This window comes from Astatotilapia calliptera, chromosome 7 (genome assembly GCF_964374335.1).
Source record: "Astatotilapia calliptera chromosome 7, fAstCal68.1, whole genome shotgun sequence".
NCBI lineage: Eukaryota > Metazoa > Chordata > Actinopteri > Cichliformes > Cichlidae > Astatotilapia > Astatotilapia calliptera.
The window spans coordinates 12,025,001-12,042,855 of NC_137428.1; the positions used below are offsets into that span (position 1 = coordinate 12,025,001).

At 37.8% G+C, this 17,855-nt stretch overlaps 2 protein-coding genes across 3 annotated transcripts in view; one reads left to right on the forward strand and one right to left on the reverse strand.

Moving 5' to 3' along the window:
• The window catches only part of LOC113025299 (ras-specific guanine nucleotide-releasing factor RalGPS1), a 101,285-nt gene that overhangs the window by 53,569 nt on the left and 29,861 nt on the right, over positions 1-17,855 (forward strand). The window lies entirely within an intron of this gene.
• Positions 20-17,578, reverse strand: LOC113025300 (angiopoietin-related protein 2-like). 2 transcript variants are annotated; one of them, XM_026172897.2, is made up of 5 exons: positions 17,095-17,578; positions 12,820-13,737; positions 7,827-8,020; positions 4,431-4,701; positions 20-694 (listed from the first exon to the last, which is right to left on the reverse strand). In XM_026172897.2, the coding sequence occupies exons 2-5, from the start codon at positions 13,700-13,702 to the stop codon at positions 495-497; spliced, it is 1,548 nt and encodes a 515-aa protein (XP_026028682.1). In that variant the 5' UTR covers positions 13,703-13,737; positions 17,095-17,578; the 3' UTR covers positions 20-494. The 2 variants fall into 2 exon arrangements, with proteins under 2 accessions (XP_026028682.1, XP_026028683.1); XM_026172898.2 differs by having other exon boundaries at positions 17,212-17,576.

Genomic DNA, 17,855 nt, shown 5'->3' on the forward strand with positions numbered 1-17,855 from the left:
AATCAAAGAAAACATTATGTCAAAGAGCACATATTTTTTTATACTTAACGAGTATTACAAATTCCATGAATATTGAGAAGTACAAGTTTTTTTTGCCAGCAATCAAGAAATTAACATTTCTGGATGTCAATTTCTTGGTTCTTTTTCACTGATATGTAACTGTGGATTTTGTTCTGATGGGGAAAAAAGCCTTTAAACACTACATCGTTAACAGCTTGCATTGAGAAAGGAATGCAGGCATCATCTTACATTCATTACATGCAAGGTTGTAATCTTTTTATTTGTGTGCAGTATAACTTTATGAGCACAAGAACATGAATAAAAGCATTACATGTAGGACAAATGAAATGAACAAGTTCTGCCACGTCTTGGCATTGTGAATGTATAACAACCAAAAGAAGCTTTGAAAATCAACCAATGGTGCCTGGTCTTGTGATACAGAATCCCTTTGGTGGAAACATCTTGTTAAATATAAGTTTCAACATACTGAGCAATTATTGGAAGGTATTTCCATTGGGTCTTATCATCATGGTCACTTTTTTCAGAGAATAAGCTCCTCCTCTGAACTCAGCCCAGTAGACCCCATCCTGATAGCGGCTGCGGTAATGCCCACCTTTGTACCACACACCGTTCAGATTGGAATGAGCACAGGCATTATACCACCATCCTCCCTTCTGATAGTGGGCACAATTCCCTGGAAACACAAATAACACAAGCAAATAAGACCAATTGGTATGTACACTAAATAAAACAGCTAGCAGCCTAACGGCTTTAAATATGATAAAGACAATTAAGACAGTTTCAATTTTGTCCATCAGTAGACCTGATATACGAGAAAGACTGCAGCATTAGCGTTGAAAGAAAACTGATGATTCCCTGCACTATTAAGTTCTTGGTTTTCCTCCATTTGGAATCCATAGCTTGAAGATCTAAAGATGAGCCATTTGTGTGTATATTTCAATTCCTTCCACCACAATTAAAGTAAAAATTAAAATATTTCTTTTTTTCAAATTGTGAACAGAAAAACAGGAACACATACACAGGAAAAGAAGAAACAAGTGATCATGGGACAATTATCGACAGATTAAAATTTAATAATGATTATTGCACAAAAAGTTAAAATCCAAGACATTGGATTACTGATACTTCATTCAAAAAAGTTTGAATAGATACAAGACCAGAATATGTTTAGATGTTTTTTTTAGATTATAAAATTAGATTATAAAGAAGCAATTTATGTTTTTCCAACAAAAGTCTTTGTAAGTCCAGGAATTTCTAGATGATGGCTGTACTTTCCAGACAGATTACCAATATCCAGTTCCTTTTCCCATCGTTCTTTGAATATCTATAAAATTCCAGTTATTTTCAAGCGGTATGTTTGAAATAAGGTTTTAAAATCGCAGTTCCCAGTGTTTAAGGAGCTTACATATATGGAGGTAATCTCTAAAGAAAACCACTGGTAGAACCTGCTGTCTTGTACTGCTGGTGCAAAGTCAGATTTATATGTTGGCCGCCTAAACAATTTTGCCTCATCCTAAAGTTAACAGGTTTTTCTTCCCATATTTACCCATTGCTTGGATGCCTTAATTTCTTTATCAACACAAACAGACATTGACTGTAATGGTTGGCTACATTAATTGGCTACATAATATGGATTACACAAACATAAAGTGACAGTAACTGAGAAAGTAAGTAATAAAGGCAGAGCCTTACCCCCATCTCCTCAGAAACAGGGTAGAGAATTTCACTTTGGGTTTCTTATTATTCCAAATGAATTGTGAGATATTTTTATTCCAGGCTCTACATTGGTGTTTAGGTTTATTTCTGTTTATGGGTAATACTGAGAAAAGAAAAGAATAATTTGGGGAGAATATTAATTTTAAGTCATATAATTCGGCTGCTAAAGTCCAAAGGGAGCAGGATACCTTCTTTGGATACCATCCAAGTTGTAGGTGGCTTTTTGTGTGTATCATGATCAAGATACAACCACTTTTGGACCATTATCTTCTTAGTCTGAGCTGCATGGAGGATTCTATTCTTTGACTACATATCTGTCAGAGGTTGTGTGTGGAGGCGAAGAAGAGATGACCCAAACGCAGGACTCACGATGCAGGATGATGATATTTTATTGGAGCGAATGAACGAACAGCGCAGGAACAAAAGGACTGACTGACTGAAAGACTGAATGGCTGGCTGAACAACTGAACACAGGCGGGAACGACAACATAACATCTAAAATGACACAACAATGAACTGGTGGAAACTGAGGACTTAAATACACGCTGGATGATGAGTGATTAGAAACTGGTGAGTACATAGCTGAACTTAGTCTGACTAATGATTAGGGCTGCCACGATTAGTCGACTAGTCACGATTACGTCGACTATCAAAATCGTCGACGACTGATTTAATAGTCAACGCGTCGTTTGAAGCTTTGTAAGATCACAAAAGACGCAAGAATAAGTAGCAGGATTTAAGAGTGTAATAACGGACTGAAACAGAAGATGGCAGCACTGCATGTACAAGGATGCCAGCTGCTGTTAAAACCCCGAAGAAGAAGAAGTAGCAGCTCTGTCCCAGAATTCATAGCGCAGCCCAGCTCAGTTTCCAACAATGGCGGCAGCTAGTTAGTTTTAATATTACTCTTATTATTCTTTCTGGGTCACAAAATAAACGTTTAACATATTTTCAGGTGAGAATGTGGCTGTGTAAACCTCAAATATCTGCTCAGTTTATCAAGACACCACATATTTTCAAAAGCGCTCCGACGTTTTCGGAGACGTCTGTTACCCACTAGCTCGATAGTTAGCTGGGGGCAAGGCTCACTAGAGCCCGTGAGAACACCGGACTCCCGGCAAATCATTTTCAAACCCACCGCAGTCTTTCGCTACTCGGGTTAAACATACATAAGTCACTTAGATAACTTAAAAATGTTATTGTTTGGCTTTTTTTAGTATTTTATTTGTTCCTGAGTAAATCAGTTTGGTAGAGATTAAAGTTATAGTTTTTACACAGCTGAATAAACGTCAAGCAGACAACTGATTATCAGAAGTGTGAGATACTCGAGAATATACTCCAGTGTCCTGTTATATTTTAGATAGCAAGGAGTTTATTAAACTTCACCGAAACAATCTGCAAATTTCATTAAAATTTAATAAACTATCATCTTGTCTTTATTTTTAGTTAGCATATACCTTAAACACTTGTTAAATGATAGTTATATAAGAGCAGATGCATGCTGGTGCAATAAGCTGTACGTTTTACGTCCAATGGATGCATGATCTGATTAGTCGACTAATCGCAAAAATAATCGGTGACTAGTCGACTATCAAAATAATCGTTTGTGGCAGCCCTACTAATGATACATGGAAATCAGTGGAACACAATACAAAGGCAACATGCTGGCACAGAAAACAGGAAGTGAAAACCATGAGTGTGAAGAATAAACTGAACGTGTCAAAACTGAAAGCACTGGGTCAACGACCCAGGAACCCTGACAATATCGAATAAACTGGACCACTACAGAGCAAGGAGGTGTGCTTGGAGGCCCTGTGCGAGGACCCCTTGTACTCGTTCTATTCCTAGGTCTCACTCTCAGTTTAGCATGCTGTTTTCAGCCAGCTCTGACTTAATTAGATTTTCAACAAAAGTTACAGTGGCAGTGCAATCTGCAACCTCTGGAATATCGTGATCATATTACATCAGGAACCATCTTCGAGGTCAGACATTTTGCTCATCTTTATATTTGGCTTCTGAGAAGCCGTGAGAGAACATTCCACCGCTCCGTCCACGTCCCCCTCTATTTCTCCAATTTGTTTTTCAGTTACTTCCATATGATGCGCATTTTCTTGTACTTTCCGGTTAAACTCTGCTGTGAGTTCCTCCTTTTTTTTTACATCTTCACATAACTTAATGAGGAATTCAACAGGGTCTTTCCACACAGTCACAGCTTCCTTCAACTTTCCTTGAATTGTAAGTAGAGTGTCGCTTTCTTTAAGACTGCCATGTTGGGCTTCCCATTTAAAATTTTGTACATGACACTGGAAGTCCATAAAATGACATCTTTCATATTCATTAATTTTCATATTCCTTTTTTTCTCACAGAGAGGCTCTGGAGATGGGAAAAAGAGGTACAGGTCTGAAATTCCTGTTCTAGAAATACCACCATAGAAAAATTGTGTACACAAGACAAGCCTGTGGTTTGGGGAAAGAGAGATCAGATCCTAATTGAAGTGTATAACAAAGCAATAAGCAAAAAGCAATTGTTGTATCCAGTATTTTTGGATAAGTGAATGTCCCTGCAAACCAATCTACAAGAGTGTAGAAACTATTAAGAGATGTTAGTAACTACTAATAACAACTGTAGAGTGTGTGAAAGAGAAATCTACCAGAAGGTGTGATCACCTTGTCTTTTACGGGAACCCACTTACCTGCGTAGACATCATGGTCCCTATCCAGTGTGGTAAAGTGCTTTCCATTGTGCCAGGTTAGAGAGTCTCCAGCATTGCCGTGGTATCGGCCCAGTCGTAGCCTGTAGAAATCAGCTTCTGACTCTACACGAAAGCTAGCATATTCTGCAAAGGTCTTCCGTCCAGTCCAGTCTTCCAGCGTCACTAAAAGCTTGTAGATGCCCTGGTTTGTCAGCCAAAAGATGTTGTCTAGGCCCAACCAGTATTCACCATCAATGTTTCCAAAACCTTGCTGTGGAAGGAGAGAGACACTGAATTGATCAGGTATAAAGTACATGAACGAGAACATGGATTAAGTCAGAAGAGAGGCCTCTTCTCTCCAACTGTGAGCATCTAAAAAAAGTGCTTTGTTGACTCATCAATGTTGCATTAGAGGAATTGTTGGCTTGGAAATAGTAAATGGTAAATGGCCTGTATTTGTATAGCGCTTTTCTAGTCCCTAAGGACCCCAAAGCTCTTTACACATCCAGTCATCCACCCATTCACACACACATTCACACACTGGTGATGGCAAGCTACATTGTAGCCACAGCCACCCTGGGGCACACTGACAGAGGCAAGGCTGCCGGACACTGGCGCCACCGGGCCCTCTGACCACCACCAGGGGGTGAAGTGTCTTGCCCAAGGACACAACGACCGAGACTGTCCAAGCCGGGGCTCGAACCGGCAACCTTCCGATTACAAGGTGAACTCCCAACTCTTGAGCCACGATCGCCCTTTATCTTGAGACTGAGAAGAGAACTCGGCTGACTTTAGGTCACAAGATGACTTTAGGTCACAAGATGTTTGGCAATAAGGGCTTCTACCTTATGCATTTAAATTTGTCTATTATCGAGCACCATTCATGACTACATGGAAACACAGCATGCTTATAACATTTTTGGATCACTGTGTTGGCAGCAACACTGAGAATTTTGAGACCACTGGAACTGATTTCTTCTCTGCTGTTGTGATCTCATATACTGTATTTCATTTTACTGAGTTTTTCTTACAATTAGTCATGTTACACAATGAGATGGGTTTGCCTAACAGCTTGTTTTCTTAAAGTCCAATTTTAGGTGTGACCCTTGAATCTCAGTTTAATAATATGTTATGAGTTCTCTCAAATGTCACACAATGCAAGCGTTGCATAACATTACTGAAAATTTTTATTTATTACAAAAAGCTATAAACCCCCTGCCCTTCCCTCTCAAGCTAGTTGCTGCATGCTACACTGCCAAAAATGAGATTCCTCTGAAAAATGTTTTGTATCTGACTGCTGACTATATGAACAGTTAGAGTCAGATTATCCTTAATCTCAGAACACAGTGATTTATAAAGTGGAGTTCAGCTGAGAGCTACTTTTTTCTCTACATGTTTATTTTTAATTATACACTAAGAATACCCAGACTCATACAGGGAGTGCAGAATTATTAGGCAAATGAGTATTTTGTCCACATCATCCTCTTCATGCATGTTGTCTTACTCCAAGCTGTATAGGCTCGAAAGCCTACTACCAATTAAGCATATTAGGTGATGTGCATCTATGTAATGAGAAGGGGTGTGGTCTAATGACATCAACACCCTATATCAGGTGTGCATAATTGTTAGGCAACGTCCTTTCCTTTGGCAAAATAAGATAAGATAAGATAAGATAAGATAAGATAACTCTTTATTGTCATTGCACAGTCATACATAGTACAGTAGTACAATGAAATTGGAAAAACTGTCCTACGTCGGCACTACATATAACACAACACGACACGATATGACACATCACAACGTAACAAACAACACAACACAGTATATTAACTTAAAATGGGTCAAAAGAAGGACTTGACAGGCTCAGAAAAGTCAAAAATAGTGAGATATCTTGCAGAGGGATGCAGCAGTCTCAAAATTGCAATGCTTCTGAAGCGTGATCATCGAACAATCAAGCGTTTCATTCAAAATAGTCAACAGGGTCGCAAGAAGCGTGTGGAAAAACCAAGGCGCCAAATAACTGCCCATGAACTGAGAAAAGTCAAGCGTGCAGCTGCCAAGATGCCACTTGCCACCAGTTTGGCCATATTTCAGAGCTGCAACATCACTGGAGTGCCCAAAAGCACAAGGTGTGCAATACTCAGAGACATGGCCAAGGTAAGAAAGGCTGAAAGACGACCACCACTGAACAAGACACACAAGCTGAAACGTCAAGACTGGGCCAAGAAATATCTCAAGACTGATTTTTCTAAGGTTTTATGGACTGATGAAATGAGAGTGAGTCTTGATGGGCCAGATGGATGGTCCCGTGGCTGGATTTGTAAAGGGCAGAGAGCTCCAGTCCGACTCAGACGCCAGCAAGGTGGAGGTGGAGTACTGGTTTGGGCTGGTATCATCAAAGATGAGCTTGTGGAGCCTTTTCAGGTTGAGGATGGAGTCAAGTTCAACTCCCAGTCCTACTGCCAGTTTCTGGAAGACACCTTCTTCAAGCAGTGGTACAGGAAGAAGTCTGCATCCTTCAAGAAAAACATGATTTTCATGCAGGACAATGCTCCATCACACGTGTCCAAGTACTCCACAGCGTGGCTGGCAAGAAAGGGTATAAAAGAAGAAAAACTAATGACATGGCCACCTTGTTCACCTGATCTGAACCCCATTGAGAACCTGTGGTCCATCATCAAATGTGAGATTTACAAGGAGGGAAAACAGTACACCTCTCTGAACAGTGTCTGGGAGGCTGTGGTTGCTGCTGCACGCAATGTTGATGGTGAACAGATCAAAACACTGACAGAATCCATGGATGGCAGGCTTTTGAGTGTCCTTGCAAAGAAAGGTGGCTATATTGGTCGCTGATTTGTTTTTGTTTTGTTTTTGAACGTCAGAAATGTATATTTGTGAATGTGGAGATGTTATATTGGTTTCACTGGTAAAAATAAATAATTGAAATGGGTATATATTTGTTTTTTGTTAAGTTGCCTAATAATTATGCACAGTAATAGTCACCTACACACACAGATATCCCCCTAAAATAGCTAAAACTAAAAACTACTTCCAAAAACATTCAGCTTTGATATTAATGAGTTTTTTGGGTTCATTGAGAACATGGTTGTTGTTCAATAATAAAATTATTCCTCAAAAATACAACTTGCCTAATAATTCTGCACTCCCTGTATATGGTGTTGGGCAGACATTCTTTACATTAGCAACAGCACTACTATAGTTCTGCATTTATTTCCCATTTTAAGAAAGACTGAGGTTTCAATTACTAAAATGCAATGCTCCATCGATATTTAATGCATTTGCGGCTAACAGTTTTGATTCGTAGTATCTTCAGTGTATCTAGACAGCACATACAACCTCATAAGTACAATCTTGGGTGCTACTATAACTTATTACCTTGTAAGTGTCCCAGTTCCTAAAAAAGTTGACAGAGCCATCCTGACGTCTCTGAATAACGATCCAGCCACCAGGGTCTTGTCTCTGGTCACACCAGACCTGCATAAGTTGATTGCTTTTGTCTGGTTTTAAGAGGTACATTCCACTGCTGGTATATCCACTCTCCAGAGCCTCCAGACAATCTCTGAAATGTCCTGTAGAAGGCAGAGAATGAAGGGTAATACAATTGCATCTGGTGTGTGATCATCATAGGCTCATTTTTAGTGACATGCTGGCTTCATCATTATTATAGTTTTAACAACCTGTGCACACAACACACATGGAGACATGAAGTGCAATAGAAAAATATACAGATGGAGGGTTCCTGGAAAAGTGAGTCACTCCTGATCACGTGTTGTCTCTACGAAATATGACAAATACTTTCCAGTCTGTTTGCTGCTGGCAAGAATAAACAGTACTGTGGGCAAAACCTTCTTTGTAGTCACAGCGCACACATGGGAACACAGCTATTCTTAAATTATATCTCACTTTTTTCCCTCTGTGGAATGATAGAAGGTATTACACAAAATTAGTGGAATTCTCTTTATTCTATTAAAGACAGAACCTAAAAGAGCCAGTGATCTATGAGCAACCACTTGTCAACCATCCATCCATTCTCTTCTGCTTATCCAATTCAGGGTCACAGGGTGGCTGGGACCTATCTGAGCTGTCTTAGGGCGAGAAGCAGGATACACCCTGAACAGATCGCCAGTCTGTTGCAGAGCTAACACATAGACAAGTATTTACATTTACAACTATGGTCAATTTACAATTATCAATTAACCTAACCCCACTAACTACATGTCTTTGGACTGTGGGCTGAAGCTGGAGAACCCGTGGCAACCGTGGTTCATGGGATTGGGAAGCTCATCTTGTAACTGGAAGGTTGCCAGCTCTGTCTGTCTTGGTTGTTGTGTCCTTGGGCAAGACACTTCACCTACCGCCTACTGGTAATGGTCAGAGGAAAACCCTTACTTTTACACGGGATTCACCCTCCAACAGAACTCACTTTAGGTAGGGCAACTCCTGTCATCCATTGGGGGCAAAAGAAGAGAGGGGAAAATAACTGCAGAAAATTGTCAGTTGGGAATAAACACTGAGTAGAGTACGGTGGCTGTATCTGAAAATCAATGAGAGGTAAGATTTGCTCAGTCAAATGCAGTTTAGATCTGTCACCCACTAAAACATTTAGCATATTATGAAATGAAGTCCTACATTAAGTGAGAATGGGAAACATTCTTCTTTAAAATTACAGCAACTGGTTTCTTTAGTTCCCATACACTTTAGAGAGTATTAAAAGAAGAAGTCATATTACACACATTACAGGTTTTTTTTCTTTACATTTTACACAGCATCGTAACTTGTATATAAACCATTGACCATAGAAAATGTGATCAACCTAACATCTCCCCAACAATGAAGCCAAAATTTGTCTGTTATCCCCTTGGCCTCCATATTAGTGGATGGGACTATTCTTAAAAAAAAAAAAAAAAAAAAGTTTTTCCCAAAGATGCGTTCTGCCATTATTAGTAGTCTTCATCACCGATTTGTATTGAAGCATTTTTTTCTCATAAGTTCTATTCTAATTACCAACTACATGATGTGAATTTGGGGTGTAACATCATCATGATAGCTTTGATGGTAGCTGCTTTCTTGGAGAAACTTGCGTATCTCTGTTTGGGAATGGCAGATAGACGGGAATGCTGTGAGGAGATTCAGTGTTGATTTTCCATAACCACAATTGAATATTTTAAACTGACGTCGTGAGGTGTTCTGGAATAACCTGGACTAACTAAGAGAAGGACCCAAGGCCCTGGCACACTTTTTCAGTAAGTTAAATGTGTTTGTAAGCTAATCTGTAATCAATGTCCTTAGCTAGCCAGCTAAGATGAGCAATCAGCTGTTGGGGAAAGCCATGTTTAGTAGCTAAATCTGTGCACACGAATAAATTTACCCTCTGAACCTGAAGGTCACACTTAATTGAAGGATGTTCAGACCAGTAGCTGAAGATGAGGCACTGAAACAGTTTATATGAGAAACAGAACAGGAATACCACATTTTTAAAAAAGCTAATTTTTCAGCACAACTCTATAGATTTTTTTTTTTACAGAGTTTGTTTCAAATATTGAGGTTAAAAAATTATCTGAATTAATCCTGAATGTACATCTTGCATCCTTTGAGAGAAATAATATAGAGAGCGTTAATATATGTTGTCCAGTGCTCAGGCAGCAGCTTAAAAACTGCATACCTCTATATGTTTCTCTATTTTCTTGCAGGTGACCAGGACTGGAAACCTGCTCATCTCATCTTTGCAGGTCTCCTTTTAAAAAGCACAAACAACTTAAATATAAAAATGATACTGGATAATCTGGATATAAGGCTTTGTTTTATTTAATATTTGAGGGATAAACTTCAAATTTCACGGTGTGTGATGATTCTGTTCTTTGTGATTACAGGAGCTGCCCTCAGATTCAGACCTCAGCACCACCCAGTGACAACAGACAAATCATCCTATATATCCGTCCTTTATAGTAACTCCAAAATTAACTGATGAAAAAAGTACAAAGGCTAAAGTACCTTATGAAACACTGTCAGTGAAAACTGCAGCTGTATTATTGATAAAGTTAAAGTCAAAAAGTCAAAGGGATTCACGATCTATGTAACTGGTGTCACTATATAAGAGCATAAACAGTAATTCATTTTGGTGTTTAAGGTGGTGCTGATCTCAGACCTGCACAACTTCTGCTTTTAACACTGAATGTAGTTAGGTGCACGAAGAGAACATGATATTTTCCTCTGATAGCATTAACTATAACCTGATGAAGGTCAAACATCTTCACTTGTATGTTGAACTAAAAATTTTAATCTAGAATTCTTTCACACTGTGTTTTGCTAATAGTGTGTTATTTACTAAAATATATTCAGTCATTCATACCAGAGTAAGCAGAAAGAATAATATATATTTTAAATATTCAGTCCTGTGGAAAGTTCAATATAATATCATTATGTAAAAGTCCAGAGTCTCTGTGCTTTATCTTAGGATGATGTGAGTGCTTCTAACATTACAGAAAGCAAAGGGTCACTATCACACTGTTCATGAAATGATGTTTTTTTTATATAGGGGGGGGGGGGGGTGAGGAAGATTTCTATTTAGGATTTCTGAATGATAAATAATTAAATTGCACAATACTGTAAAACAATCATGTAGAATGCTTTTTAACATTAAATTTGTGGTCCCCAAAATGACAAAAATGCCATTTTGATTCAGCTTTAATGCTGGATTGAGAAAATATGAGTAGTTGTACCACAAAAATATAAAATGTTGTCCTTTCCAAATGGAACAAAACATTGGAGTTTGATAATTTTGCTAGAAATGATTATAACACTAATGTCAAATCATCAATTTTTTTAGAATGTTTTCTGCTCCACCATCTTCAAATACATACATTTGTATGTTTATACAGTTTATAAAGTGATTGCTGTATAGGCAATTATATTTTTGATGGTAAGATTCCAGTTAATACTTGTACAGCTGTTGTTATTGTGTGTATGTATACATTTATTTATTTATATTTCTTCATACATTCTTATATAGTTCTATACTGTGTAATACTGTGTATTGTGTATTTTGTTGTACAGTTATTTTATTTTCAGCTTTAATTTATATATTTTATCTTATTCTTTCCCAGTTAAATTTACCCTTCATTATAATTTGTGTTGTACAGTTATTTCATTTTTAACCTTAATTTTTTATATTTTATTCCTTCCTAGTTAAATTTACACTTTTTAATTTTTCATATTTATTTCCTATCTTATTCATAGCCTTTTCCTTTTTTTTTCTTTAGGTCATGAGCAGTTGTCTAAGCATTTCACTGCATATCATACTGTGTATGACTGTGTACGTGACAAATAAAAATTTGAATTTGAAATTTGAAAATGGACTGGTTCTTATAAAGCGCTTTTCTACTCTGAGCACTCAGAGCCTTTTACACAACTTCCCTCGTTCACCCATTCACACAAGCACTTTTCTCTTTGCTGTTTCTAATATTCACATCCCTCATCAGAGAGCAACATGGGGTTAGTATCTTGTATCTTGCCCAAGGATGTTTGGCATGCAGCCTGGAGCAGACTAGGATCAAACCACCAACCTTCCAGTTTGTAGCTGATCTGCTCTGATCTACCTGAGCTAGTAATGATGTTGGTACAGTTTGAGATATTTGCACAATCCAGCATGAGATTTGAATAAAAATTGCATTTCCTTCTTGTTGTGACTAAGAATAAACTCAAGTATGTAGTTCTATTTGGAATATACTATCTAATGATATTTTTGCTCAACCCAGCATGAAAGTTGCAGGCATGCTCAGCTTTTTCCCCCCACATTTTAACTAGCCAATATCCAAACATTTTTTGATGTCTTAAATTACAGATTGTGATTTGGGTTACAGATTGTAATATTGTAGGGTTTTTGCCTTACAATATAAAGCATCTTGAGACAACTGCTATTGCAGTTTGGCATTATATAAATAAAATTGTATTGAATTACATTGAATTCATATTGCTGACCTGACTTTCACCTGTAATAGAATTTGAGATATTTATTATCAAACATTCCCCCAGACTGCAAAAAAAAGTTCAAAAGTGGGGATTGACAGACCATTTTTCAAAAAAAAATATATCTGTGTTATATGATGCTAAAATTTAATAGCAACCATTATATATGTTGAAATGTGCTACCATAAAACCTTTATGCATATCATTCGAACAGAAGATGTTCTACAAATTGGCTAATATAAGATGAATATAACCTAAACTATCTGACATTTTTGTTAAAAGAACATTCAGTTATTCAATAAATATGTCTCTGTTGGTATATTCTCAGTGAATGCAGGACTGCAAATGTTTGTTCAGTTAGAGACTTCAAAGGAAGATACAAACATTTCTTACCAGTACTTACCAGAGGGCTCATTTGTGAAGCTGTATGTTGCGGCTGGCATTGTGGGCAGTGCTCTGGCTTTCTGGTCATTTTGGATCTCATTATTCATGGGGTAGTTGGTGTAACGAGTGTAAGTGGGTGGATGGAAAGGTCTGTAGCCACCAGGAGACAATTCAGGTGTTTGTAAAGGAGGCTGGGAGATTGCAGGAGATTGTGGCTGGAGACGACGGCTGGGCTCTTGAACCTTTCTGTAAAAGTATCCTCCGTGCTTACACTGCTCTTCAAGCTGCTCCAGGAGAGCACTCTGGCTGCTTGCGAGGGCTGATAGATGCTGGTACTTATGATCCAGGTCTTGGTACCGTCCAGCTAGCCTCCCCATCTCATTTGTGTGGTTGAGCACACGGGTCTCCAGCTGTGACACCTCCAGAGCATTGTCTCGTTTGCGAATAATCTCATGCAGCAGCTGCATGTAGAGCTGAGTAACTCTGGAGTTCATGTTGCGGCTCTCTTTACGCAATAGCTTGACTTCATTAATCACACCCCCATCAAGCTCTATCAGCAGTTGCAGTGCCTCAATCTGCTTTCGCTGCTTTTGCAACTCACTGTTGAGCAGCTCCAGTTCCTGCTTATTAATACGGTTTTGCAGCAAGGTCTCTGGCTCCTTGGAGTTCACACATATTGCCCCATTGTTTTTCTGCTGAGGGACAATGAAGGTATAAGAACATTTGTCTGTTTGGTAGGCACTGTAGTCAGCAACAGCCCTTTTTTGACGTTTTGGTACGTAGATAAATTCTCTCTCTAGGATGTCATTGCTGTTGTCAATTTCTAGAGTGTCTTCTTGGAGACCTGACTCTGGTCCAGAGAGCAACAGGAGACTCACCATTACCACCACAGGGAGAATCATAGCACAGTTCAGCTGCTCCCAGACTACGACAATTTCTGAAAGAGATGAAGCAGAGATGCTTATCAAGGGTCTGTTTTCTCTCATCAGTTATTGACCTGGTGTTAGTCGTTGAAGGCAATTACTTTATCACCACCTCTGTGTGCTCAGAAGCTCATATGTATATACATACAGGCAGTGTATGTATTTTCACAGCTCTGTCCCAGAAAGTTGCTGCCTATAATGTAGCAAGGTAATGCCATCCAGAGTTAGATACCATATTTCTAAGATCTTTATGGCTGAGTTCAATAACATGAGTTTTATCTGTTATTTTAAGCATAAAATTAGAGGTCATCCAGGTCATTATGCTGTTAAGACATTCCTGCAAAATTGGTGTATTTTATTTGGCTTCATGGATAGAAAAATCTGGTAATCATCTGCATAGTAGTGAAATGTATATTATGCCTTCTATTTGTAGTGCTTAGGGGAAGTGTATGTAATATAAACACAACTGACCCTAGCACAGAACCCTGTGGAACTCCATAGTTAACCTTTATGTGTGAAGAAGACTTCCCATTTACATAGCCACACTGAAGTCTGTTAGATACATGTAGTTCAACCCATTACAACGCAATACTTTTAATACCTACAGCATGCTCTTATCCGTGTAATAAAATATATAGTCAGCATTATAGTCTAGCAGGACAAGCACAGAGATGAGTCCACTGTCAGAGGCCAAAAGAAGATCATTTGTAGCCTTCACTACCACCATTTCTGTACTGTGATGGGTTCTGAAACCTGTCTTAAAATCTTCAAATAAACCTTTTCTCTGAAGATGATGAGGTAGCTGTTATACAACTACTCTTTGAAAAATTTTCAAAATAATAAAATAATAATTATGGCTGGTAACTTGCAAATCAACTAATATCTACTTAATTACACAGCAAGTCTTGCAGCCAGTCTATGCTAGGGTAAAATCAGAGAGGAAAGAGCAGGTTTATAAGGATGAATCAGTATAAGAGTCAGTATTTATATGTTAAGTTCGCCAGAACAACAACCAGCTTCAGTCATTGCCTGCTGTTTTTGCATGTACATATTTTATGGTCTACATTATGAACAAAAGATATTCACTAAATATTAAGTATCTCTTAAGTATCTCTAAATATTAAGGCTCAAAGTTGCCTTTTTGGCTTATTATGAAATAGTGAAAACATTGCTGCTCATTTTAACAATATTTGACCAGTTACACTTTAGTAGTTTAGTGAAAGATGTTCCCTGTATCCAGTCTAGGCTCCAACCTCATATAATAGAATATTGTGTTTTCTTGTTTCTCTTGCTTTTTGTGATGAAAAATACTGTCACAGCTTTGGAATGTTCAATAACACAACATGAAAAGTGGAGCCTCCCCTGACAGTTACACAAGACAATGTTATCTTGGGCTTTAGGATATGGTAGTTACTACATCATCTATCTTTTTCATTTTTCTTTTTTTAAATGTCGCCTCAGCCAGGTCAGTTCTGACATTGGTGAGCTGTTTTTCCCCCATACAACAGAGGCCATAAGTACTATTACTTGGCCAAGTTGACCTCAAGTAAGTTCAACATGTGAGTGGTCATAAATTTATTGCTGTATAGTTTTTGCACTCTGTCTGGCTACAAGCATAATATAAAAACTCTTTTGGAGTTATTAGGTTTTGCGAGGCAGCTTCCTCTGTCATTCAACCCAGTACTTGTACCTGACCATTTTAAGAGATGGGGTTATTTTGTTTTGTTTTATTGTGTTTGTTAGGCCACTTAACACTGACCTGTGAGTCGTTTAATCGTGGAAAACACCTAACCAGAGTTGGATCAATGTTGTCTGCACAAAACACACAACTTATAAAAGAACTAGTTCTTAAATTGTAACTTATTGTGACTGAGAAGCTGATGTATACAGAAGCAGACACTTATCCGAGTCTGTCATGCAAATCCACAAATGGTGACATGTTTAAACACACTTAAGTGTGTTAGACATCAGAATCATTCGGCTGTATTATATGTGTTTAGAAATAAATTTGTTAAAATAGGATCTTAAATATCACATTAAAGTTTGCATTCCAATGAAGCTTTACATTTGAGCTTTGTATTTCACATGTGCCTTTCTTTTTTACCTCAAAGTATGTTATATCTTTAAAGCAAGTATTGTCAGGAGCAAGAAAATGAGCTGCCCAGTTAGTTTTATATAAATTCATTAATTATACTGTAGTATATATAATAAGCTAAAGTTATTTGTTTCCAGTTATTTACAAGTCAATATTTATTATTCATTATCTTCTTCTACATAATCTTTGTGTAATTAAAGTCATCGTCATAAACATTATACCCTTATAGACGTCACAAATAGACATTATCAGGATAGTTAAAGGCATTCAAAACCTTGGGGATTCAGCCATCCAGTGTGAAGCTACAGCCTATAGCTTGCACAGCTTGTCACATATTATCAGTATTGTTTAAGGCACTCATGAGGAAAAAACTTTTTCACTTGAAATTTAACACTAAGCAAATTTTACTGAACAATGAAATGAATTCTGCACCTGTACTTTGTTCACATAAAAATGAAAAAAAGTACTCAAAATGATGTCAAGTATATTAAAGTCGGTTTAAACAGGACAAATAGCAAAAGTCTGCATTTTGAACGTGTATTTAATGCAACATCTTAAATGCCTCAAATTGTGTTAAAAAGAAGAAATAAAATAAACCAAATATTAACAATAATTTAATAGTAATAAATAATTTAATACTATTATAAGTAAAAACCTGCACAGAGAATGAATTGTCTTGGCTCTTGGAGTGCTTCTTATAATATTTAACACAAACATTTTTAAAGGCAGTTCATGGATTGAAAGTCTGAGTTAAATGCTTGAGGTTCAAGATAATTCTTTAGTATAAAAGCTGAATGACTTCCAGGCTCCCTGAACCACAATGTGAAGTGATTGCACACACTTTCTGCAAAGCAAGCCTTTATTAAATATTTTTCCACATGTGATCATATGCGCCTGAGACCCAGCATATTCTTTTATGTCCTCTGTAGTGGATGCACAAATCACAAAACAGTTAAACTGAAAGATTTTTGTCTTCAGTTCTCAGGAGTATATGGAATGTGAACTAGCAGTTATGTGACAAAGCATTTCAAACAAACATTATAGAGTAATGCAAAGTAATGTCATGAACTGTGTAACCTCTCTACTTTTTAGAGATGTATTAGAGTTGAAGTAATGCATTATTTTTAAATAAAGCAGGAAATAACTTTAACATACATATAGTTAATAAAAAGGCAGAAGGGAAAGTAAACTCTGTGTTAAGTGTAAAATAAGGTTGAGCCACTTATTCAGTGTGTGTTGCATATAAAATGAAAATTGAGAGAATTTCCTGACTTACTTCCACTTGTTTATGTCTCTTTCTCTCTTGCTTTTGTTTAAGATTTGAATCCAGCTCCTCAGAAGTCATTCACGTTTCCTCTGTTATTCAGTAGAAGTTCTTCATATCATTTCTTACCTTCTGTCAGAATCAGATTTAAAGTTCACAAAGACAGTGGTCCACTTGTGGTGATGTGATGATCTGTACAGCGGCAACAAAGCCTTCCTTTCTAATTTCATGTGTTGCATTGAAGGGATGAGTCTCAAACTCAAAGTTCGTGCCTGCTCTGCAGACAAAATCTGTTTCTCTTCCTACTTCGTGTCTCATATGTAATGGAAGGAAGACAGTGTTGCTTGGAGTAATTAAGCTGTGAGGCATAGCGACTCCTTCTTCCCCTCCCCTTTGCAGCAAAAACATCATCGGGACACGAGACAGGCTCCAAAAACCCTTTAATTCCTTATCCTCAGCAAGCTCCGCTGTCATCCCTTTTTCCACTGTTCTCCAGTGATTGTGGAATTCCATCTGACTGGGAGATCATTCACAAATAACAATTCAACTTAACATGCATGTCTTTGGACTGTGGGCAGAAGCCCTCGCAGGCACAGGGAGAACACAGAGTGAGATGATAGTAAACCTTCAAGAGCTCCTTCAAAAATAGTGTATTCTGTCCTTCTGTCTTTAAATGGGGGATATCTGTAAAACCAAGCAGTGACTGTCCATTCAAACAATTTGCCTGGAGGAGAGGTGGAAGCGTCTGGATACAGTTTGTTATGTTGTCATAG